The sequence below is a fragment of the Leptodactylus fuscus genome, chromosome 8, assembly GCF_031893055.1.
Source record: "Leptodactylus fuscus isolate aLepFus1 chromosome 8, aLepFus1.hap2, whole genome shotgun sequence".
Lineage (NCBI taxonomy): Eukaryota > Metazoa > Chordata > Amphibia > Anura > Leptodactylidae > Leptodactylus > Leptodactylus fuscus.
In genome coordinates this window covers 15,116,336-15,141,485 of record NC_134272.1, presented here as the reverse complement: position 1 = coordinate 15,141,485, position 25,150 = coordinate 15,116,336, and the positions used below count along the sequence as shown (strand labels likewise).

At 44.2% G+C, this 25,150-nt stretch overlaps 2 protein-coding genes across 2 annotated transcripts in view; both read left to right on the top strand.

Annotated features, from left to right (window-relative positions):
- The first annotated feature begins 57 nt into the window (after positions 1 to 57).
- On the top strand, positions 58 to 7,005 carry DRG2 (developmentally regulated GTP binding protein 2). Its single transcript, XM_075286046.1, has 13 exons — positions 58 to 184; positions 541 to 701; positions 1,603 to 1,692; positions 1,925 to 1,985; positions 2,093 to 2,183; positions 2,390 to 2,462; positions 2,764 to 2,854; positions 3,094 to 3,191; positions 4,149 to 4,225; positions 4,363 to 4,451; positions 4,877 to 4,935; positions 5,404 to 5,457; positions 6,639 to 7,005. The coding sequence occupies exons 1-13, from the start codon at positions 121 to 123 to the stop codon at positions 6,723 to 6,725; spliced, it is 1,095 nt and encodes a 364-aa protein (XP_075142147.1). The 5' UTR covers positions 58 to 120; the 3' UTR covers positions 6,726 to 7,005.
- Positions 7,006 to 17,393: 10,388 nt separating this feature from the next.
- MYO15A (myosin XVA) overlaps positions 17,394 to 25,150 on the top strand; it is a 46,162-nt gene continuing 38,405 nt past the window's right edge. The window contains exon 1 of the mRNA XM_075285304.1: positions 17,394 to 22,136. Within this exon, the coding sequence (XP_075141405.1) occupies positions 17,394 to 22,136 (4,743 nt within the window). The remainder of the gene's footprint in view (positions 22,137 to 25,150) is intronic.

Here is a 25,150-nt window from a genome sequence, read left to right as displayed (position 1 = left end):
CCGCAGTGTCGAGCGCCGGATGATGACGTCAGACAGAAGCCCCCGCCTTTCCCCGGCTCCTGAGCTCCCCGCTTCCTTTCCTTGCCTGTCTGTGCTGGCTGCAGTCCTGAGGCCGCAGACATGGGGATCCTGGAGAAAATCTCCGAGATCGAGAAGGAGATCGCCAGGACCCAGAAGAATAAGGGTGAGGGGCCGGGATCAGGCGCGGCACGGGGTCACACGTGGAGAGAGCAGGGGCAGCATTTAAAGGGACAGTACTGGGAGGGGGTGCCATGGACTGGTTAATACAGTGGGGGCCATAATGATCAGGATGGGGTAGTCTACATGTATAAGATGTGGCCCTTCACTATATCAGAGGGCCACTAGTAATGAGGCATGTGACAAGCCCCCAGCCCCCGGATTCTCTTATGTTTGGGGTGTCATTCTGTGCACAATAGGGGGCGCTCTGTATGTAGAGGGGAGTCCCGATGTGACTGGTTACCCATAATGGCCGCTTTGCTGTGACGTCTCCTCTTACTCTGCTCCTTCCATCTCTTCCAGCCACTGAGTATCACTTAGGATTGCTGAAGGCCAAGCTCGCCAAGTACCGAGCCCAACTCCTGGAGCCGTCCAAATCTGCTGCCGGCAAAGGAGAAGGCTTCGATGTCATGAAATCTGGAGATGCCCGCGTGGCACTGATCGGGTTCCCCTCTGTGGGTAAGGTCGGTAACACCCTGCACCCCTTATTACAATGCATACACTTATACTCAACGTAATCTTATCAATGTATAGGAATAAGTCAAAGCTTATACTCCAGTCACATCCAAAGCTGCATCCCTAATTTCATTATTTACGCTGTGCATATTAATAGAGTGGATCATATAATTCCCTGTGCTCTGCTGTCCTGCATTGGAGAGGATGTGGTGTTTTCTACGTAACTCTATGTTCTTGCATAATCTAAGCCAGTTGGGGGCAGTAGTGAGATGTGAGGACCTGCAGCGTGCCCCAGGACTATTCCTCTCCACTTCCATATGTCAGGCCAGGGACATTAGTCACATAACCATAGTGTGGCTCAGTCCTGTTCAAGTGAATGGGGATGAGCTGCAAAACCAAGTGCAGCCACTATACAATGTGTGGCGCTGTGCTTGGTAAGTAGTGACGAGGCTGCAGCAATCCCTTTAAGGCCACGGTAGGGAACCTTCAGCTCTCCAGCTGCTGTGAAACTACAACTCCCATCATGCTCCATTCACTTCCATGGGAGTTCCAAGTACAGCAGAGCAAGTATGCATGCTGGGAGTTGTAGTTTTGCAACAGCTGGAGAGCCGTACGTTCCCTACCCCTGCTTTAAGGGGTACTCTGCCCTCAAATCTATATCATCTCACCACTAGGTAGATAATAAGTCAGGGGGCGTCCAAATACTGGGGTTTCCAGGGATATCTACCCAAAAATCCCACTACTAGAACACAAGTGAGAAGACGGATTATTGGAGCAGTAGTTGAGCATAGTACTCCGTCTTCATTCAAACCCTCTGGATGCGATGGAGACGGCTGAGTATAGCACAGAACTGTAAATGCAGCTTTGGAAGTGACTAGAGTATAAATCCTGAATGTTTTTGTCTTTTAGTCCACATTTCTGAGTTTGATGACCTCCACGGCGAGCGAGGCGGCGTCCTATGAGTTCACAACACTGACTTGCATCCCAGGAGTGATTGAGGTGAGGGGTTATCCAGTTTTAATAATTGATGACCTATCAGTGGGGGATCCAACACCCAGGCCCCCTACCAATCAGCTGATTGAAGAAGCCCTGCGGCCTCTTCATTACCTATCAAGCATAGCGCCGTACTTAGTATAGTGGCTGTGCTTGGTATTACAGCTCAGACCCCTTATATTATGATTGTATTGGCCGCAGGCTACTGTTCATACAGTGATACATTTCTGTATTGCAGTATAAAGGAGCGAACATCCAGCTGTTGGATCTGCCGGGAATCATTGAAGGTGCAGCACAAGGTGAGTGCAAGCTCTTGTGATCAGATTCCTACAGGTGTGATGTCACGTTTGCTGCCACCACCATAATGTGCCGTGTACCATATACATCTCTTATATTTGCACTGCAGGAAAGGGCAGAGGTCGCCAGGTCATTGCTGTCGCTCGGACGTCGGATGTGGTCATCATGATGTTGGATGCCACAAAAGGTGAAGTCCAGAGGTGAGTAGGCCACGCTGATGTAGAGGTTAAAGGGGTTGTCCAGATGTATACTTTATATATGGCTGCTGGCCACATCAGCTCATTGGTGCCCAGACCCCGACCCACCTGTGGATTTGTCATCAGATCTTGGACAACCCCTTAAATCTATGGAGATTGTGCACCCCTGTGGTCATATCTATATTGATGATATGTGCTTCCTTCACCAGGTCCTTATTAGAGAAGGAGTTGGAGTCTGTAGGTATACGGCTAAACAAGAAGAAGCCCAATATATACTTTAAGGTAAGTGGGTGCTAAAAATACATTGTCACGAAGACTCCATCTGTCAGGGACCGAGCGAGAGACCATCTCTGGTCTGGATGAGTGTTCCTTAATATGGAGGTTGTTTATAATGGTTGGTCACAGAAGGGAGATTAGCGGTGCCCAGACCGCTTATCTGAAGCCATAGATGTGAGCAGAACCTGGCCTGTCCCCATGTTTAGTCAGTTGTTACTAAATTACATTTGTATGCGGAGTTGCCCTTTAAATCTTACATTAGTATATTTTAAAGGAATGATGGAAATGTTTCTTTTACGTCTTCTAGCCCAAGAAAGGAGGAGGCATCTCATTCAACTCGACCGTCCCCCTGACCCAGTGCTCCGAGAAACTGGTGCAGCTCATTCTACATGAATACAGTATCCTTCCTGCTTGTCGGTATATAGTATCTATGTATATATCTGTATCTAGAGCAGAATTTGGCTTGATCCCACCTTCCCTGGGTTCCTATCGGACCCTTAGGCCCAGGAGATGTGGTCATTTGCGACATCAGCACATACTTCCTCTAGTGTTACTACGGGGCTGACCCCTATAGTATGCTACATGAGATGGCAGTATATAATGATCTGTGCAATGGACCTTAATAAGCCTTTTCCAGAAATGTTCAATGCAGAGGTTCTGTTCCGGGAGGACTGCAGCCCAGACGACTTCATCGATGTGATCGTGGGGAACAGAGTGTACATGCCCTGTCTCTATGTGAGTCCAGACCGTTCCTGCGCTAGCCGTCTGCTTGGTGTGGATATGTCCATACTAAATGGGTTGGGGTCCTTTGACTGCACCCCCCTCTGGTAGACTCAAAAGCCTCTGCCATGTCCATATTGGTACATGGATTCCCATTGTTGTCAGTGAGATACACATTAAGGCTGTGTTCACATCTGCACTGTTTTGGTCTGTTCTCCTTTGCCGTCATAGGATCAGGAGAGCAGATTTAACCAGTAAAACGGATCCGTCTAATGATGGGCAGGAACGATCCCGAGGGACTATACTGGGGTCTGTTAGGTAGCCATTGTTTCCTCCATCATGCTTGCAAAACTTGTTTTGTCCGTAATTTTTGACGGACTCTGCAGCAACGGCCCTGTATCATGTGAATGTCGCCTAACTGGACTGACACAATGTAACAAACTATCTGAACAGGAGACAACATTTATTTTTGTCAAGTATTGTCTAAGTATAAGGTCCCCCACCCCCACACATTGGAGCACTGAGTGTTTGCTCATCTCCCCGCCAGCATTGAGCCAGCTCCTGGTGCAGAGAGCCCCCTTACCCCATGTAGAGCAGAAGATGTTCCAACCCCCACCTGCACCCCAATAGTGTGAAGTCCTCTATTCATACTGAGTACTGACAGTCATTGTGAACCAGCAGCGGGCATACATGTAATATGGCACACATTGTAATCACATACGGTGTGACCTCTCATGGATCAGGACAGAGAAAGCCTGATCGGAAGGATCTTACATCAGATCCATCTTTGTGCACCTAAATGTTCCTGGAGTAGTAAGTGACCTGATAAATCCACCTTATTGTTTCCATTCACTGACAGTGAGCAGAGATCTTGGAGATACAGTGAAGATCAGAAACACAAGGAACGTCTTATGTAATACTGGACGGGCCCTATAATAGTATGAGATTGTGATCTATTTGTCATCTCTACAGGTATATAACAAAATAGACCAGATCTCCATGGAGGAGGTGGACAGGCTGGCCCGGCAGCCGCACAGCGTGGTGATCAGGTGAGGACCAGTGCTGGAGTATGCGAGGCGGGCGCAGTATATATATATATATACAGTACGCAGAGGCTGGTGCGCCGTGTGTATAATTCATTCTATGGCGCCACGTTGATCACACCCCTCACATTTGTGTCTTTTAGTTGTGGGATGAAGCTGAACCTGGACTACCTGCTGGAAATGCTATGGGAATCTTTGGCACTAACTTGTATCTACACTAAAAAGCGAGGACGTAAGTTTTTTGGCTAAGTTTTTCAGCATGGGTTAATAAAGCCCCCTCCCCCCTTTACTGTTTGCACTGCTCAAACTACTATACTACATAGGCTCTTCTCACACTGGAGGACCCGACATCCATGTGATACATGCACAGACTATTGATTTCAGTGGACACCATGTAATACTTCATTTCTCCTGTGGTGGCACTGCAGGGAAACTGATCACTTGCTAGCTGGTTCTTTCATAGATTGCAGCTGATCGTTGGGTGTCCAGGAGTTGGATTATCCAAGATTGTATTACAAGGGGCTTCTTGTATCAGATTGGATCCAGTCCAGAGAGTACTTTGGGGGGGGGGGGAGGGGTTCTATAATGAGCACAGGAATTTATTTTTTTCTTATGTATTCAATACTAGTCCTAAATACCTGTAAACTATCTTTACAGAGAGGCCGGATTTTGGAGATGCCATCATCCTCCGGAAAGGCGCTTCTGTGGAACACGTGGTAAGGATTCCTCCTGCTTGTGGGTGTCAGATGGCTGAAAAAGGAGAACAATAGCACACGACTTTATAAGTGATGTTACTAAGTCATAGCTCTCTAACTATTGGTCCTTTAACCATAGGGCCAATAGTGCACTTTCACCGGTCCCTACTGTAGCAGAGGGCCCATTTGGTCAGTGGGACAGTCCTGCTGTCTGGGTGCCAAGGGGTTGAAAACGGTGATGAAGTAGGGAGCCGTCCACTCCCTGCTTCACCACACGGCCACTGTCTTTGCTCCCGGTGTCCAGGGAGCAGGAGGTGCGAAGTCACTTACATCTCGCGTTCATTGCTCCTTAAAGACTCCGGGACCAGAGAGAGGAGTGAACGGGGAAAGGTGAATATTGAGTTACTGAAAATCATGGGGAGAGTCATGGGGCTTGATAAGTGGACGGCTACATGGTTGTTAATATTGTTTTATTTTGTTGTGTACCAGTGTCATCGGATTCACAGAACGCTCGCCAGCCAGTTTAAATACGCCCTAGTGTGGGTAAGTATCTACAGGTGAACTTACTAAACAGCATAATGCGCTATGATAGATATATAGGATGACCCCTCATCCCTCGCTGGATTAAAAAAATTGAGCTGCTTTGTAATAGTAACATTAATGTATTATAGGATCAAGATAAAGTCTGTATTATACTCCAGAGCTGTAATCATAAATCTGCTGGGTGTTACTGGAAACAGTCAAGAAGTTTGTGGACAGTGGAACAGTCCTATCCTGCTCCTTGTCATAGGAATGTATTGGAAGCCCCATAGACGGGACTGTCACTATTTGTGTCATCCAACTGCATCAAAAGCACATTCATCAGTGCCCAGGGGGTCATAGAGCAGCTGTAGAGAATAACACTGGGTGTAACACATGTATGGACACAGTCATAGAGAATAGTGAGCGCAGCTCTGGAGTATAATACAGGATAAGTAATGTAATGTATGTACACAGTGACTGTACCAGCAGAATAGTGAGCGCAGCTCTGGAGTATAATACAGGATAAGTAATGTAATGTATGTACACAGTGACTGTACCAGCAGAATAGTGAGTGCAGCTCTGGGGTATAATACAGGATGTAACTCAGGATCAGTACAGGATAAGTAATGTAATGTATGTACACAGTGACTGTACCAGCAGAATAGTGAGTGCAGCTCTGGAGTATAATACAGGATAAGTAATGTAATGTATGTATACAGTGACTGCACCAGCAGAATAGTGAGCGCAGCTCTGGAGTATAATACAGGATAAGTAATGTAATGTATGTACACAGTGACTGCACCAGCAGAATAGTGAGCGCAGTTCTGGAGTATAATACAGGATGTAACTCAGGATCAGTATCAGATAAGTAATATATCTACATATTTGGCCATGAATATTACACTAGAAGTCCAATTACAAAATCAGATAATATACTCCATTCAATATCAAAAGCAGAAAGTCGAAATGGAATAGATTCTTGTGAAATATATATAAAATGTAACTTTTAATAAATAACATTAAAAATAGTCCTGCTATAAGAACAAAAAAACAACATGGACGGTAAATATCAATATGAAGGTAAAGTGATAATATATCCATAAGGCCCGGCGGCCTCCAAGACAATTACACCAGACCTACTCAACACTTAAGAAGAATCCGGATAAATCGGATGACGTATAATGTATTTCCTGTATTTATAGGGAACCAGCACCAAATACAGCCCCCAGCGAGTAGGACTGACCCACAACATGGAACATGAGGACGTCATCCAAATAGTCAAGAAATAAAATGGCCGACAGCGCTGTTACACAGAAGCCATTTCCTGCTGCCTTACACGTTCTGATTAAAACTCATGAAAAACAACACAAACAACATATTTGCTACAAAACAACATCATATCCGCCATTACCAAAGTCACGGATTTATCGTGGTCTCCTCTAGAAAGGATTCTGTTGTCACCGGAACCGAACAAACACCGCCATGTTACGTCAAGCAACTTTTTTTTATTTTATGGAGACTGGAAATATTTTCTGGTTTATAACAAATAAACATAAAGTTGGTACCTCGGCGGGCGGCCTAAGGTGTGGTTTTTGGGTTTGGGGTATGGCCTCCTCAAAACTGACAGGAAATCTGGCCTTGAGAAATGGAGGAGCGGGGCTGAACATGTGCAGGAGTTCTGACTGGAAAATGGAAGATCTGAGAGGCGAAAGTGAAGATACAGATGGTGAAGTGGAAGAACCAAGAAAAATACACCAAAATTGGTGGTTATAAGTAGAGATGAGCGAACACTATTCGAAACAGACGTTTCGAATAGCGCGCTCCCATAGAAATGAATGGAAGCGGCCGACACGCAGACTTAGCCGGCCGCTTAACCCCCGCGTGCCGACTACGTCCATTCATTTCTATGGGAGCGTGCTATTCGAAACGGCTGTTTCGAATAGTGTTCGCTCATCTCTAGTTATAAGTAATGATAAGAGTTAAGAATTGTGCTGAGGCGCGGCCATCTTATCTTACCTGAGGTGATGAATTGCCAAGGGCTGTCATCATAAGGCCAAGGCCCTACCTAGTGAAGCATAGTCAAAAAGCATTGCGTGAAAGACCACGGTGGAAATGTATTGCGTTTTTTCCACAGCGCCATTCCTCTGGTGACTTTGTCTCTATTATACCTATATGAAAACCGCCAATGTTTCCGTAGGTCTAATGGAAATGTCGCGGTTTACAAAAAGGCAACTTTTTTTGAAATTGCAGCATTTCTGCTGCAGATTTTTTTTCTGCAATGTGTGGATGGAACGAGCAGATTCCCATCACTTTGACACAAAAAACACGTATTCGCAACACGGGGCTACGGCCTAAGGGTGAATTCACACTCTATGACTAAAATTTATCTGGATAGCGTTCTTTCTGCGCCGCCGGCCCAATTGATAACAGGACAATAGCAGAAACTTCTCCAACAAATCTGTCATGTGTGAATTCACCCTAAGGCTTTATCCCCATGATATGGCGGTTTTCTAATGTCCATCACACGGTTGTTTTTAGAACAGTTTTCTGGTATACAAGGCTCGAAAGTCGCAAGTTTTTGTGTAAAAATTTGCGATTTTTTTTTTTCCACTTTTGTGTGGTTCTCACTATTTTACCTGGAAGGTCATGGTGCGTGTTCACCGGATTTATGATCATTTACGCCATTTTCCTTATTATTCTGACACACGGACCCAACAGAGATCAAAAGGTCTGTGTCATCGACGGAAAAATGAATTGATGTCTGACGCTAGGTTCACACTAATGTTGAAAAACTTACGCTTGTGTGAATATAGCCATATGTGTTGGTCAGTTTCACAGAAGTGACCGCCATTTTGCTCCCATATTATGGTAGCCATTCCCAGTATAATAGCATTATTGTGAATTATTATTGTTGTGACATCGGGTCATAAATTCCAAAAGTACCCCTGACACTAAGGGGTTAACAGTGATCGGCGCTGCGTTTATGGCGGGGCTGGTAGGAATTTGCAGTTCTATAAGTTCCTATGAAAACCTATAGAACATCCTGCAGGCTTTATCCTGTGTGATGCAGAGCAGGTGTCCCCTGACAGGTGCAGGGTCTCGCCCGGGCCAGATACCCGTGTCATGTGTGCGCTGTTAACCTTATACCTGCTCTGATATTACCCACCCTGCTATTTCAGGGTAACTGCGGCACCACTCCGATTTCTTATTCCATAGTATATCGTTACTATGCAATTGGTCGCTACCTATGGTATAACTATGGCCGCAATATATTCAGGCAACGATGCCACTTTTATTATAGCGTCTCTGACGTCAGAAGAGCAGACACCTGGATCTAGTGTGAACCTGGTGTTATAATGTTTCATGGCTTTCTCTCTTGTGCACAGGTGTCAGGCCATGTTCACATCTGTATAGGAGTCGCCGTCACAGTTTCACCTAAAAATTGGTGGAGGAAAAAGTCCTATAAAACTCACCGTATTGGTAATGTCCATAGAAGTCTACAATGTCCATAAATACTGTATTAGGTATCATGGTGTATATGTGTCTGGTAGCATTTGGGGAGTGAATATTATGAGGTTCTGCAGCAGCTGAGGTGTGTATTATGAATATATTCTGCAGCAGCTGAGGTGTATGTTATGATGTTCTGCAGCAGCTGAGGTGTGTATTATGATCTGCAGCAGCTGGGGTGTGTATTATGATGTTCTGCAGCAGCTGAGGTGTGTATTATGATCTGCAGCAGCTGGGGTGTGCATTATGCTGTTCTGCAGCAGCTGGGGTGTGTATTATGAGGTTCTGCAGCAGCTGAGGTGTGTATTCAGCTTTTCTGCAGCAGCTGAGGTATGTATTATGCAATTCTGCAGCAGCTGAGGTGTGTATTATGAGGTTCTGCAGCAGCTGAGGTGTGTATTATGAGGTTCTGCAGCAACTGAGGTGTGTATTATGCTATTCTGCAGCAGCTGAGGTGTGTATTATAAGGTTCTGCAGCAGCTGAGGTGTGTGTTATGATGTTCTGCAGCAGCTGAGGTGTGTATTATGAGGTTCTGCAGCAGCTGAGGTGTATATTATGAGGTTCTGCAGCAGCTGAGGTGTGTATTATAAGGTTCTGCAGCAGCTGAGGTGTGTGTTATGATGTTCTGCAGCAGCTGAGGTGTGTGTTATGATGTTCTGCAGCAGCTGAGGTGTGTATTATGAGGTTCTGCAGCAGCTGAGGTGTGTATTATAAGGTTCTGCAGCAGCTGAGGTGTGTATTATGAGGTTCTGCAGCAGCTGAGGTGTATATTATGAGGTTCTGCAGCAGCTGAGGTGTGTATTATAAGGTTCTGCAGCAGCTGAGGTATGTATTATAAGGTTCTGCAGCAGCTGAGGTGTGTATTATGAGGTTCTGCAGCATATGGGGAGTGTATGACCACATCTGCGTTCAGGTTTCCGTTTGGGGAGTCCACATGTGGATGGAAACCTATACGCATTAAAGAGTGATTACCTGGGAAACCCGCGTACCCCATAATGGGGTCCATGTGGTTTCCACATGAAACATGCGGAGAGAAATGTCCTACAAGCAGCACTTTTACCTCCACATTTTTCCCATTATAGTCTATGGGGTCCGCAGTTTTTCCAGGTAACCTCTTTTTAATGCGCTGGGTCCACAAGTGGACTCCCCGAATAGAAACCTGAACACCGATGTGAATGGGGCCTTATAATGTTCTGCGGCATGGGTGGAGTGTATTATTTGGCAGAGGGGAAGAAATGCCCTGCCAAGGTGATCTCTGCAGTGATAAGCAGCGCCTCTAGTGCCGCTCATCTCCATATCATGGTCTGGATGTGACACCAGATGTAATATGTGTAGAAATATTACTTAGACTTGCCATTATATTATCCTACAATGGCTCCTTCAGGTTTCTTGGAGGGTGCAGCAGGTGAAGGGTTAAGTGCAGTGTTGCGGTCCCCTCTCCATCCATGACTGATTTGAGAATAATAGCTGTCATCAAATATGCATTGGGAAGGAGCGAAGGCCAGGGTGCGGTGTATGTGTGCGGGGCCCGAGCCATGGCTCCAGGGGTCTCCTAACCCTATAATCACATATACAGGACACTAGCGGAGGGGGAGGTGCTAGCGGCCGGCTTTAGGACTGCAGCCCTTGTGGACATGTGGGAGTTGTACTAAAGGTAAGCGCTGTTCTGCGGATATCTGATCCGTCCGCACCAATGGCTTTTGTTTGTCGAAGCGATGGGCTCTAGGTTACGGGAAGCTTGTGTTTCCAGGCGGCCTCACTTTTTAATGTACAGTCTTTAAAGGTGTCACCACCTGTCGCCTGTGGTGCTGCGGTCTATAGGGTGCGAGGGGGGTGGAAGTGCGGTGCTGCAGGGGTTAAAGGGTTCTTACAGGGATGTATAAATAAAGTTTATTGAAGACGGTATTGGGTGTACTCATACTTTACTATATAATTACTGTATATCAACTAGTATGATGGGGAGTGCAGTGAAGTACGGCAGGATTATATACACCAGTATATCAGCTCCATATACCTGGAGATTATATCATAGAGGGGTACAGGAGGGGGAGGGGTATAGAGCTAATAGGATAATACACACAGTGATGTCACAGTACAGATATAATACACACAGTGATGTCACAGTACAGAGATAATACACACAGTGATGTCACAGTACAGATATAATACACACAGTGATGTCACAGTACAGAGATAATACACACAGTGATGTCACAGTAAAGAGATAATACACACAGTGATGTCACAGTACAGATATAATACACACAGTGATGTCACAGTACAGAGATAATACACACAGTGATGTCACAGTACAGGGATAATACACACAGTGATGTCACAGTACAGGATAATACACACAGTGATGTCACAGTACAGATATAATACACACAGTGATGTCACAGTACAGGATAATACACACAGTGATGTCACACTTCGGCGGAAGGTATGTCCTGAGGGGATGCAGATGAGTTGAATACAATGGTGAAGCAGGACGGACAGCTCCTGCCTAACTACTGTTCCCACTCTGTGCTTCGGCGGCTCTAGGCGCAATGTGATGACGTCACTCACATCACGTCTGCAGCTCTCGGGAAAAGAGACCGCAAATTGCGCAGCAGGGGAGTGAGGAGAGGTGAGTATCAGTGTTTTTTATGTTAAACTTTTGCAGCTCAAGACTGACATTAAACTGTGGGGGTAGCTGGAGTGGGACATTAAAATGGGGACACCTAGAGGGCGACATTAATGTCCCCCTCCAGCTGCCCCAAGTTTATTGTCTTCCACCACTTGTCCTCAGCTTAATGTCCTCCTCCAGTTGCCCCCATTTTAATATTGTCCACCAGCTAACCAGTTTAATGTCCTTCTTTATCTGCCCCCCAAATTAATGTCTCCCTCATTTGCCTTCCCAATGTATTGCCCCCCTCCATCTGCCCCTACAGTTTATTGTCCCTCTTCATCTGCCAACATTTAACATTAAAAAAAACCACACTGACACAATGTAAGTGACATCATCACATCGCACCTACAGCTCCCAAAGCTGGAGTACACAGGGGTACAGTGGTGGGGTACGGGCTGTCCGCTCCTGCTTCACCACTGTATTCAACTCCTCTGTGTCCTCTCCAGACGCAGAGTAGTTGAATCCGGGACATACCTGTCAATGACCGGGACCGCGGGACACAACTCGGAATCTGGGACTATCCCGCAGAATCAGGGACGGTTGGGAAGTATGCACATCACAGTCTTAGATACACTAGCTCAGCATACAGTAGTATCACACATCATAGTCTTAGATACACCAGCTCAGCATATACTATCACACATAGCAGCTGGAAATGATGATATGATGTCATTGTGGATATGGCGGCTGCATGGTGCGGCCTGGAGCTGTAGAATATCAATAACTCTGCTGCTGTTATTGTGTCTTCTCCGGCATTGTCCTCGCCGAGCACCAGGTGACAGCGGGCAGGGAGGCAGATCCCTGACTACAGATGTTGGCGCAGTGCATGCTACTCTTTTTAATGTAAATAAGGCACATGCAGGTCCCTTTCATGTCAGGCCATTGTATTTACTGGTGACGTGTAGCTTGTCAGCGGCTGGGGATTGAGCAGTGACAGGGCATGCTCAGGATTTATGTACAATGTCTGGACAAACAGGACTGTCATGTCTGATCCCTGGACCGCAGGCACCTTGTATCACCAGTGATCCCTGGAGGGGAGCCTAGAGCCAGCCAGCAGGTAATATTAGGAGAAATTTAGGGTCACGTCACCCCCACATCATCTATGAGCAGAACAGGGAGTGCATGGGGCAGGTGCTACAGAGAGAAGGAAAGATACCGGCAGGAAAAAGACTCATTTTTTTTTGGCAGAGACGACATGTTGGTCATTGCATGCAACTTTCTGTTATATGTTATATTTCCAGATCTCTGCTTGCTGTCAGTAAGTGGGAGCTGCAAATTTGCTCCAATTGTATCCAGTCTAGAGAATTCTCTGTGAGCACCAATTATTATCTGTGCTGATAGTTTGTTACAATGTATCAGCGCAAGTAAAATGTATTTGTCTGCAGCTGAGCTCGCACTGGATTGTGCAGACTGGATTCCCAAATATTGGGTGTGCGCTTGATGTAATAAGGAATGTTCCCATTCACCGACAGCAAGCAGAGATATTGAGAACAAACTGCATAAATCAATAGTGTAGGCGAACATAAGAAACTGTGTAATGTAGTTTCTAAATTGCATCACCAATTTCATTCTGAATCCTTCTTGGTTTCTCCAAGACGGACTGTCAGATCACTGAGGGATCAGATATTGGCTGCCCATAGAAGCCTATGGAGAGGAGAGGTGCAGCCCAATGGGAAAAGAGTAGAGAAACAGATACTGAGAGGCTGCTGCAGCTACTAGAGTAGTAAGTTTCTATCTCACCTCAAGTGCTGTATTTATATCCGTACTGCTCAGTACTTCTCTATAGTGTCCTCTATATGGTGCTGCTGCTTCTGAGTGAGTAAGAGAGGGAGCAGAGTCTCCTGTTTTCTCCATATGTTGTCTATAGGAAACATCATAGCAGCATCTCCCCCTACCAGCTCAGGGAGAACTGAGAATTAGAGATACAGCTGAAAATGCAGAATAAAAGTCATATAATGGTCAGAAATAGTGTTATTCCTCACGTACTCATATACAGTATACAGAAACTTTCATTATAGAATAACTGAGCTTCATTCTCATTGTATATCTGTCGCCGTTGTTACTAATGTATCTGGATATACTAATTATTAATGGCTTAGTTTGGGAAGTGGGAGGTCAGGGGTCATCAAGGCTTGTATCACATGACCTGCATGTTAGCGTGTACCTGTATAGAGGTGACATAGACATGACTGTACCGCTGGATGCCATCTCTATATAGGTAAATGTACAAGGGGATCATATGACAGACTACAGGAGACATTGTCTTAGTAGTCAGGGGAGGAGTGGGTTAAACCTATAATCTACAGATTCCCAGTCAGTGGCTCTCTAACTATTGCAAAACTACAACAACCCCATTATACACAAGACAGAATGGTTGCAAATAAGTGCTTTCCATTGTGCCTATATACAAAAAGCTGAGTGAGCATATTGAGGATTAGTGTCCATCTCGCTGGAGGACCCAGCATGTCCATGCATAGCACAAAGAGCCCATTGGCTTCCATAGGAACCTTGTAATACTTCATTTTCCCTGTGGGGGCACTGCAGGAAAATTGAGCACTTGCTGCTGAGGTTCCCCAGGGCTCTCTAGGACACCTTCTTATAAGATTATCCTTAGGGCACATCTAAAAATAGACCCCTTGCCACAAGAACCCTTCCCAGGGCCACTAGTCATACGCTTAGCTTTTCTAATGTATGACATCATCGGGTCTGGATTTGCTCAGCCGTTCACGGAAGGACAAGACACATCTCCTTGTGCAACTTAAGCAGCCCCTGACATCACCCCCTGTATATTTGATGAGGAAGACGAGGGCAGCCTGGTCACAAAGAATAGGGTGCAAGTCAAAATGTAAATTTATGGAGTAACATGAGAGATGGGATCGCATAGTTAACTATTTAAAGACCTAGTGAAGTTGAGAACATTACACAGTTACCTTAGGATGTAGTGTCTTACACATTTGCCTCTACGCGTTTACTTTAAACGTTTTTTAATATACATGAAATTTAGAATCTGAAGATTTACAATATATGTCATGGCAGTCATATTGTCACCCATTTATCTCAAACCCCACACTGGCTTCTGCAAAATGGAAGTTAGGATGTATCACGGTATGGTTAGATATGTTACCAGTCAGGACGCTCGGAAATCATCATGGATGAAGACTTCATGTCAGGGCTGGGGTGGGACTCAAAGTTTTTCAGACCATGGCCCCTGTCATGTCAAGCTACACTCCTTGGTGGAACCCCACATTAATCTTCCCCTTATATAAATGATGTCCCCTTATATTATTATCCCCCAATGTCTCCCGATGCCCCCATATTATTATTATTCCCACAATGCCCATGGTGCATCACCATATTATTTCCCTTCCCATTGTCTCCTGATGTCCCCCCTATTGTCCTTTAAAGCCCCCTTATTATTATTCTCCCAATGCCCTCTGTGCCCCATATTATTATTTTTCCAATGTCCCCTAATGCCCCCTCTATTGTTCCCTGATGCCCCCCATATTTTTACTTTGAACTTGCAATATCATGGCCCTGCCTGCGCTGGGACTCAGTTGTCTTCTCTGTGCTCCTTGTACTTTGTAGATTGCAGAGCTAAGGTGGCAGCATAGAAGTCAGAGGATGATATGGCAGGAAGGTTATGGCTGACAGCACCATCAAGGTGGCCAAAAACATTGTTGGCCAATTGTGTGGCAATAAACATCAGTATAAAGTTGGTTACATCTACGTCTATGGTAGGACCACCTGCATGATCATGTGGGCTTTCTATCCCTTATATTTGTGTAGATTGCCATGTGTCCCCCCCGAAACCCAGTAGGCCCTGCATCTGCTAAGATTTTCTTGGGCTCTTGTAGGCCCCTTTGCAGCCTTGTGCAGCCGGCTAGGTCTCGGTGAGTGACAGCTTACCTTCACAGCTGAGCAGGCGTGCAGGTTGCTGGAGGCGCTCTCCCAGACGTCTTTAACAATATATTTCCTGTTGAGATGAGAAATCGATCTCTGCAAACAAAACAAAAGACAAATTTGGAAACATCTCTGATTAAACTTGTATGAATTAAGCGAGACCTGAATCCATGGCCTTCATAAATTTTTCACATCTTACCCGCGGCAGAAAATTATTAAGAGGGTATTAGAAAAATGACAAAGCGTATAATAGCCCCCAGTGCTTGGTACTGTGTACAGTCCATAAAAAATGGTGCATAATTGTGGAAAATGGCACCGTTTTTGGAGAAAACTTAGCAATTTCTTAGAAAACATGGTGATCAAAATGTCCTTTTTAGTTGACTGGACCAATTCAGGACCCAGGAGTCTTCTGTGCTTCCCTATACATGTAAAAGGGATCTTTCACCATGTCCACCAACTTCAATTGCTTAATAGGCGCCGCTAGACTGATTCCGGAGCAGTTGGAATTTTTTGTCTAGCCCCCACCATTGCTGAGCAATCATTTTTGTTAGTTTCAGTACCATTATGTTCTCTACCGTGACGTGGGCGGTCTCAGACCACCTGCTGCAGCCCAGGACCGCCTACAATTGGTGCTGAAACTAACAGCAGTGATTGCTCAGGAATGGTGGGGGCTAGAGAAAAAATTCCAACTGTGCCAGAATCAGTGGAGCAGCGCCTGTTGAAGGATGCAACAAGTTGGAGTTGGCGGAGGTGGTGAAAAGTCTTCAAAAACTGCATTATAAAACCTGAACAGATTCTGATCAAGACCTGCATGTGTGAATGTACCCTTATGTCGTTTGGGTTCCTGCCTTGTAGATATCAGTGTTAGGACTTATTAACTTTTTTTTTCTTGAATACAATATGGCAGTGTGCTTACCAATATGCTCATGCAATACAGGCCACACATATACACACATATATACAGTACATACAGTATATACAGTATATATACACATATATTTGATCTTTTTACAACTTATACCTTTGCCCACAATTCTGCATTAGTAAGTTAGATCTGGTCGCTACCATGTCTTGCTATGTTCTGTAAACTACTGAATTGTACCACCCATTAAAGGGTTAATACATGGCCTCCTCATGGTTCCTTCGGGTTTTCGCGTCTTAGCACTTAAGTCCTGTCGTTGGAAAAGTCTCAGGGCGGTAAAGTAGGAATGGTACAGGCTACTTGCATTATTCATATTAAACTGAGCCAAGAATATAGTGTTACAGCACAAGAGAACGGCCACTATATCTTGGCTTCCGACTTCTCAGTGCTCTGCAGAAGCGTCACTACGGCTTGATGACAATGTAACAGGAATCCCCCCAGGACTTATACCGAGAGTCGCTGGATTTCTCAAGTCTCTGTTAAGAATGTTGGACTTACATGAATCTATCGGTTTCCCTGGAATGTGACTTTCTAGACGTAAACTGGAGAAGAGTTGGGTGGATTCCTGCAAAGAAGGGACATCTTAAGAAAGGACTTTTCTTGGGAACCAAGGATGGGAGACTTGGATACCACATAACGACACGATCAAGGTAACTGAAGATGTTGACTGCAGTGATCTTGGTATTCATGAGCATCATGCATTGCTCTCGCATCCACCTAGAAGCACGGAGTATTTTTCCTTAATTAAGGCAAAGACATTGGTTGCGCTTACGTTGCTATTTTATTTCGCTCTCCGTATCATCTAACAGCATGAGCATTTCAGTTCGTAGAGTTAGAGATCTCCTGTTTGCCTCCACTCTGAACAGTGCACTGCCGCATATAATCTCAGGGACGGCGCAGAAGTTCCACCATTTAGTATCCAGATGGGAGCATTAGCATGAGCTTGGAAAGTTATTATGGGTGGCAAAAAAGGTGATGCAAAACCAGCCAAGAAAGGTGGTGGAAGAGCATCACCCACCAAGCCTGACCCTAAAAGCAAAGATGAGAAGAAAGGGGGTAAAGGTAAAGAAAAAGATGAGCCGAAGAAAGGGAAAGATGCCAAGAAAGGCAAGAAAGAAATAACAAGTGAGGAAGAAGAGGAGGAGGAAGTCTCTGAGGTAGAACGTGGTAAAAATGAGGAAGAAGAAGATGATGAAGATATTGTACCGGCGGCTAGAGGTCGGAGAGGAAGAGAAAAAGGTGTGGCCGCCTTAAAAGGGGCTTCTAAAGCAGTGGCTGGGATGAACAAAGGTAAAGGTAGAAAAGGAGCAGCAGAGGAATCAGAAGATGCAAAAGTAACGGGACCAAAATCAAGAGCTCAACTGAAAGGGGCAACCAAGGCCATGGCTGGACTGGCGGCCAAAAAAGCAGCAGCTGCTCCTCCTCAGAAGAAAAAGAAGAGTCTGAAGGCAACATCTAAGATGTTTATGAAATTCAGCCAGCTCAAACCAAAAAGATCGAAGAAAGGTCACTTCAAGACGGCATCCAAACTATTCATGGGTTTAAGAAATAAGTTTGCCGCTTCTTCTCTACTTGATAAGAAAAAGAAGTCAGCCGCAATGTTGAAAAAAACATCTAAACTCATGGTGGGATTACGGAAGAGCTCCAAGAAACCATTGCCAAAACCTAATCCAGCCAGTGATGGGTCCAAATCAAGGCCTTCGTTTTTACTTATTAGATTAGGAGGTAATGCTCCAAAACCTGACCCTACAGACAAGAAAGGACCCGGAAAGATGTTCGGAGGGTTCTTTGGTCGAAAAAAAGCAAAAGTTAAATTCAAACCTAAAGCTAAAGTCCTTACTAAAGTATCAGCAGCTGCCAATTGGTTGACCAGAAGATTTCTGTCCAAGAAAACTAGATACTTTCAGAACGAGAGAGCTATACAAGATGCTTGGCTTACTAGGATGGGAGCACAAAAGTTGCCTATTCCTTCCCAGGAGGAACTTGACAGATATAGGGCGAATCTGAAACGGTTTCCAGGCGCTCACAGATTCTATGGCCAAAATGAAGATGTTTATGGACATCCTAAGAATTTTGAAGCCTATCGACACCAAAGATTCCCAACGCAAAGATATTTACAACAAGGGCCTGGAAGACATGATGACACATTAGAGTATTACAACTACGACAATGAAGAATACGGTTTTGATCCCAATGGATTCTACCATGAAGATGAGGAGTTTCCATTTGCACATAATGGTCAGTTTTCAGAATACGGTGGAGTAGATGATGAGTATGATGATTATTCAGGGTATCCTATGGAAGATGACTACACTTCATATCAAGATAACATGGAGTATTACGATGAAGGCAGTCACCTTCTAAAGAGCCAGAACTCGTATTTTCAATATGAAGTAGATGTTCATCATCCACACAATGCATATTCATCATATGGTTATGACGGGGATCAGATGAATTATCCTCAGGATCCAATGAATCCATATGACCTTCAGGAAAGTGAGAGTGAGTTTGGTTATTTTGATGGACAACATCCTTATTCTGACATGGAAGAAACAGATGGCTATAATAACTTCCAGGGTGCAATGAACAACGGTGGCTACATGGTATCCCCATATGCAGAGCCATTAAACCCATATGCCCAACCGATGGATGATATCATGGAACAAGAGGATCTGGAAGCAATGGAACAAAATAATCCTCCATACTATGAATCAGAAGAACAAGTAGTAGACTCTTCAAGCTTATCTCAAAAGAGGAAATATAAACTGTTCCCAAGACCACAGGTAAAACTTTTTGGCCGAGAGAGGTTAGATGTCCCATTACCTCCTTCTCCGCATATTTCATTTACAGATTTTGATGAAGAAGAAGATGAAGAAGATGGTGAAGAAGAATCATTGCTTCTGCCCCAGCAGCCTAGAAATCCAAGACTATCTCTTTTTGCAAAGTCAGTTCAAAGAAATATTACACAGCCGCATGCGAGAGGAGTGCAAAAGCTGCTGTTTACAAAACCAATAGGAAGAAAAGGGTATGCACCCCAATATCAAGACAATTACCAGGAGCCAGATTTGCAAGATTACTCACCTAGAGCATTCGGGAGTCCTTTAGGACAGTTTATGAAAAAATCACTTAGCCCTAAGCCAATCTTGAAACATAATGAGCAGCAGTTTCAAAGACAACCCCTTTCTCCACCCCCGAGGAATCCCTTTGCAGAGGCGCCATTAGGAAGACCAAAGTCTCCACTTCCATCCCTAAAAAGAGTTCAGATGCCGCATCCTAATAATGACTATCGATTAGAGTCGTTGCAGAAAGATTTGGCAGATGAGCAAAATTCTACCTTACCATACCTCAAACGATTTGGTCATAAACTTGCCGGTATGGATTCACCAAATGCTTTCAGAAAAACCACCCTATCATCTCCTAACAGAAGTCCTGGATCAAGCCCTACTTTACAGCACTCCAAGCAAAGATTCCCACCATCGCCTTCTACTGTTCCAAAATTTAGTAACCAAGGAAAAGAAATCTCTATGCCTCCATCTCCTAACCTTTCCACAAGGCAGAGACCACTCTCTCCAAAGCCTAGTATGAATGCATTTGGTTTGAACAGATCTAATACTCTCTCTCAGAATCAAGATGGACAGAAATTCTCTGAGGTTCGTTCCTCTTTCAGACAGAGAGGTAGGCCATCCTCACCTCAGCTAGGCAAAGCAAATTTTCCAAGGTCACCATCACCTACAAGGATGACACATTGGTCTTCCAGTTCTAGCAATCCACCAACTGTTGGATTTCCAAGTAATACGAGTCCTGTCCCCTCATCACCACTACCTACCATGAATAGAGGAAACAGTTTTAGAAATAATCATGGTGGTCCTCCAACTCTTCAACCACCATTGAATTCAAGAAGTGGCTCTACATCGCCCTCAGCAAGTCCAATGGTCCAAAGAATTGGTAGTTTCGCAAAAAAAGACTTTCCAATGTCCCAATCGCCACTCTCAATGAGAAAAACTTTCGAAAGTTCCAATTTTCATGCTGAAAGTCAAGCTGCACAACAGAAGTCCCCTCAAATAGGAAGAAGAATGGTAGGGAAAGGCATTGACCGACCAAAGAATCCTATGCAAAGGTGGGGGAATGAATCTGAGGCAAGAGGAGAAATCAAACCACTAACATTGAATCCATTCATGAAACATCTAAGACGCACTGGGGATATGAACCCACTAAATCCATCAGCATCAAGACAACCAATGTCACAGATGCCACCTAATAGAGGTAACATTAACCCGTCACCTATGATGTCTCCACGGCCACAAAATAGGTTTGGAACATCTAGTTCACCATCTGAACAGAGAAAGTCACCACTATTGAACAGATATGACAGCATTAAAAGTTCTTCCAGTCTGTATCCACCAAGACCTTTATCAAACTCTTCAAGGCAAGGAAGTGACAATTCTATTGGCCGGGAATTTCAAGCAAGTTCTTCACAATCTCCACCTTCTTATGATCCCCCAAGATCTCCCCTGATGGCAAGACATAATAGTATGAGAGGAGCTGCAAGGTCAGTGCCACCAAATCCTGCACCCCAAGGACATGAGCAAGGTTTCTACGCACCAAGAGAATCTTATGAGCCTTCTGCAAATTCTGTTTCATTTTCTAATCCTACACGGTCACCAGTGATGGGAAGACCCGGTAGCATGAGAGGGACTTTAAATCGGTCTTCTCAAGGTCCAGTTTCCCAACTAATAAATAGGCAAGGAAGCAGTCACATGATAAATAGAGACATCAATGAGCACTCAATGATGCCACCATCTGACCCAGCACCAGGTGCTAAAAGTCCACACTGGAAGCGATTTGGACAGCCACTTGTTGGAATGTCTCAGGGTCCCCCACCATCACAACAAATGTTACGCAGAGAAGAGCCCCAAGTAGCCAGCCGTCTTCCAGAAAAAGCTTCTTCAAATCCATTTGTGAAAAAATTTGGCCAGATGGCAGGTAACCAGATTCAGAAGCCAAAGTCTCCATCGTTTTCTATGAGAGGAGATCTTGGAGCAGGTAGTTTTATACCCCCCTCCCAACAAAATATTAGACATCCTCATGATGACATGAGAAGTTCACCAAGCCAGCCACCCAACTGGAACCCCATGTCCTATCCTGGAAACATTGGCCAATCAAGACCTTCTTCTCCTCAGCCTGGGTTAAAGTCTTTAGGTGGATTTATGTCTGAGTCATTGAACCAAGCAAGCCATGGATCCCTCAATGGAAGATCTAGTATTCATCTAAAATTTCGGGGATCTCCAACTTTGGCTGGTGCCAACCATTCACACCCACGGTATCCACTTCCAAGAGATCCAAGCATGTGGCATGGTCCACCGAAACATCCAACAGAATACTATGATGGTGACTATGAAGATGGTAATGGAAGATATGCTGTGGTCACGCCTCAAATTCATCCGATGGAAAATTTTAGAGGACGTGGTAGTCTACGGAGAAGGCCTTGGCCCAGGCACCATGCAGGGAATTTCCGTGAGATGCCAGGAATGTGGCCACCAGATAAACCCATGCGTATGCCTTATACCGAAACTCTTAGAAGAGGTTCACAGAGGGCCAAAGAAAAGGTTGCCAATTATATTAGACATGGCAGCACACGATCCCCAAGACACTGGCAACAAATGGTCGGCACAAGAGGGAGGCCTCCGATGACTAACACGGTACGGTTACTTATTTATCTTGTGTTCTAGTGTTATACAACCTGCTAGTGGCCTTAGAAATCATTAGGATACATTTCTGCCCTTTTGTCTGCTGATCTTAAACATGGTTGTGCAGGACAATGAAGGGAACTAGTGTTAAAAATCTGGACCACCCATGTAAAAAGTCTGGTAGACAAGTTGGTCACAAGATGTGCCAAATTTATCACAATGGCTCAGGCTGTATGATAAATCTGGTGCTTCTTTATGAGATAGATAGATAGATAGATAGATAGATAGATAGATAGATAGATAGATAGATAGGAGATAGATAGATAGATAGATAGATAGATAGATAGATAGGAGATAGATAGATAGATAGATAGATAGATAGATAGATAGATAGATAGATAGGAGATTGCTTTCAGTAAACTTTGGGTAACCCCGTGTCTGTCTTGTGTTAGCTGCTGACGTTCTTGGTTGTTCCTCCCGGCAGTCTAATCTGTGCCCTGGGTCCTCTGTGGTTATCGGTTACAATCTGCTATGATTTGACAGGAGAACAATACACTGTGATTTACGGCTTATTATACGGCATAAAGGAGAGTCAGTGGCGGAGGGGAGGTCGTGCTCTGATCCCCACCGCACAAAGGGATTTATGTAAATGTGGAGAATTGATCCCGGCCCAAGTCATGGCCTTAGAAGCGACTGGAGATATTTAATTAGGAAATGGATGAGGCAAAGCTTTGGCAGCTGAGGTCACAGGAGGGAACATGTACATCTGACGCTAGGGGCACATTAGCTTTCCCCTCTCCTTTATTCGGGTCCACATGGGAACGAAAAGATGGAAAACCCGTCCACTTAAAAAGCAGATACCTGAGGCCCCCCCCCCCCCCCCCCCGACCCCATAGACTATAATAGGGTCCACCGGGTTATACCATGCCGATACAACCTGGCTATCTTCTATATATGATTCTATGTGTACAGCCAGTATAAGTTATATACTGTATCTTCTTGTATATAGTGATGTGGACCATGCCGGTATAACCTGGGTATATACTGTATATAATTATATATGTATAGCTGGTATACGTTATACATCTTCTTGTATATAGTAATATGGACCATGCCGGTATAACCTGGGTATATACTGTATATAATTCTATATGAACAGCTGGTAGTTATATATCTTCTTGTATATAGTAATATGGACCATGCCGGTATAACCTGGGTATATACTGTATATAATTCTATATGAACAGCTGGTAGTTACATATCTTCTTGTATATAGTGATGTGGACCATGCCGGTATAACCTGGGTATATACTGTATATAATTATATATGTATAGCTGGTATACGTTATACATCTTCTTGTATATAGTAATATGGACCATGCCGGTATAACCTGGGTATATACTGTATATAATTCTATATGAACAGCTGGTAGTTATATATCTTCTTGTATATAGTAATATGGACCATGCCGGTATAACCTGGGTATATACTGTATATAATTATATATGTATAGCTGGTATACGTTATACATCTTCTTGTATATAGTAATATGGACCATGCCGGTATAACCTGGGTATATACTGTATATAATTCTATATGAACAGCTGGTAGTTACATATCTTCTTGTATATAGTAATATTGACCATGCCGATATAACCTGGGTATGTATTCTTTATATACATATATTCACCTACATTATATTTGATACGACGCAGCTCTGGGACTGGTACATGGTGAGACTTAGTATATTAAGTATATCATTGTGTTCTTGGTTGATTTAACCCTTCATTTGGCATACTATGTACCTACTACTGTATATACATTGTATATTCTGAGTACTATTATATGGGTTATAAAGGTGGAGGGGGTTATATTCTCCATACATGCCAAATGTTTAGGGTGAACCGGTGCAAAACTTTTTTTTTGGATTTAAAGAATATTTCTGCAATGTACCAAAAACTCCTTCAATCCAACCAACATCAAAGAGAGGCATAAAAATCTGGATTATGGCACATTCTGGATTATCCAATGGTCAGGGAGGAGATGGAAATTACTTTTAGGATTAGATTGTCTCAGCTATAAAAAAAAACAAGTGCAAAAAAAATTTTTTTTTTGCATAAAATCTACTTGCAGATGATGGATTACCGGTCAATGACTATGAGATGTGCTTGAGGCTGGATTAAAGGACTGTTGCGGTGCATGTAAATCTGCTACAATTTTGGTGCATTATTATAATAAAAAATTACAGCACAATATAATAACATATCATCTATGTGCACCAAAATAGTGGTAGTGTGAACAGAGTCTAACACATCTGAAACCCTAAATCTAGAGATTGTAAATTCTCAATAGGACTGAATGTAGTAGTATGGTGCAATAGGATAGTATATGGGACTTTGGAGGGACCCTAATCCCGGGGACACTAGTGTGGCTACCATGTTGGCACATGTCCCCTGGTACGGTGGCATGGGGCGTCCATCTTCCAACTCCAGGACAGCACGGCATGCAGTTTTCTTCACTTGCTCCTGAGTGACAGGGGATTTGTCTTTAAGTAGAAGGAATATTAGAAACAATCTTAAAGGAGTTGTCCAGGATTAGAAAAACATGGCTGCCCTTTTCCAAAAGCAGCCCCACCACTGCGTCTGATATTGCAGCTCATGTCTATTAAAGTGAATGGCATTGACCTGCAATACTACACATAACCTGTAGACACGTGTGGCGCTGTTTCTCGAAGCAACCAGCTATGATTTTGTAAATCTGGACATCTCCTTTAAATATGCAAGGCTTTCAGTGGTGACAACTGGAATAATCCCCTGTTCATTCTGCACAAGGAACATTTACATTTAATGCATTTATGAATGGAATTATGTCTTTGTACAAAGTGGTTAGGCAAAATTGTCTTAAAGGGGCGTGCCAGTTGTTTACAACCACCATTCTTTACACTGCATGTAACCAGTGGTTGAATAAGCTTGTAATGGGTAAGTAGATCCCGCTAAGGAACCCAAGGAGTCTCAGTCCAACATAG

What these genes read in the sequence shown, in the direction of transcription:
- DRG2 (XM_075286046.1), top strand. Translation starts at nt 121, where the DNA reads ATGGGGATCCTGGAGAAAATCTCCGAGATCGAGAAGGAGATCGCCAGG. An exon ending in ACAAAAGGTGAAGTCCAGAG is followed by an intron (nt 2,184 to 2,389) that starts GTGAGTAGGCCA and finishes TTCCTTCACCAG; the next exon opens with GTCCTTATTAGAGAAGGAGT. An exon ending in CTACACTAAAAAGCGAGGAC is followed by an intron (nt 4,452 to 4,876) that starts GTAAGTTTTTTG and finishes CTATCTTTACAG; the next exon opens with AGAGGCCGGATTTTGGAGAT.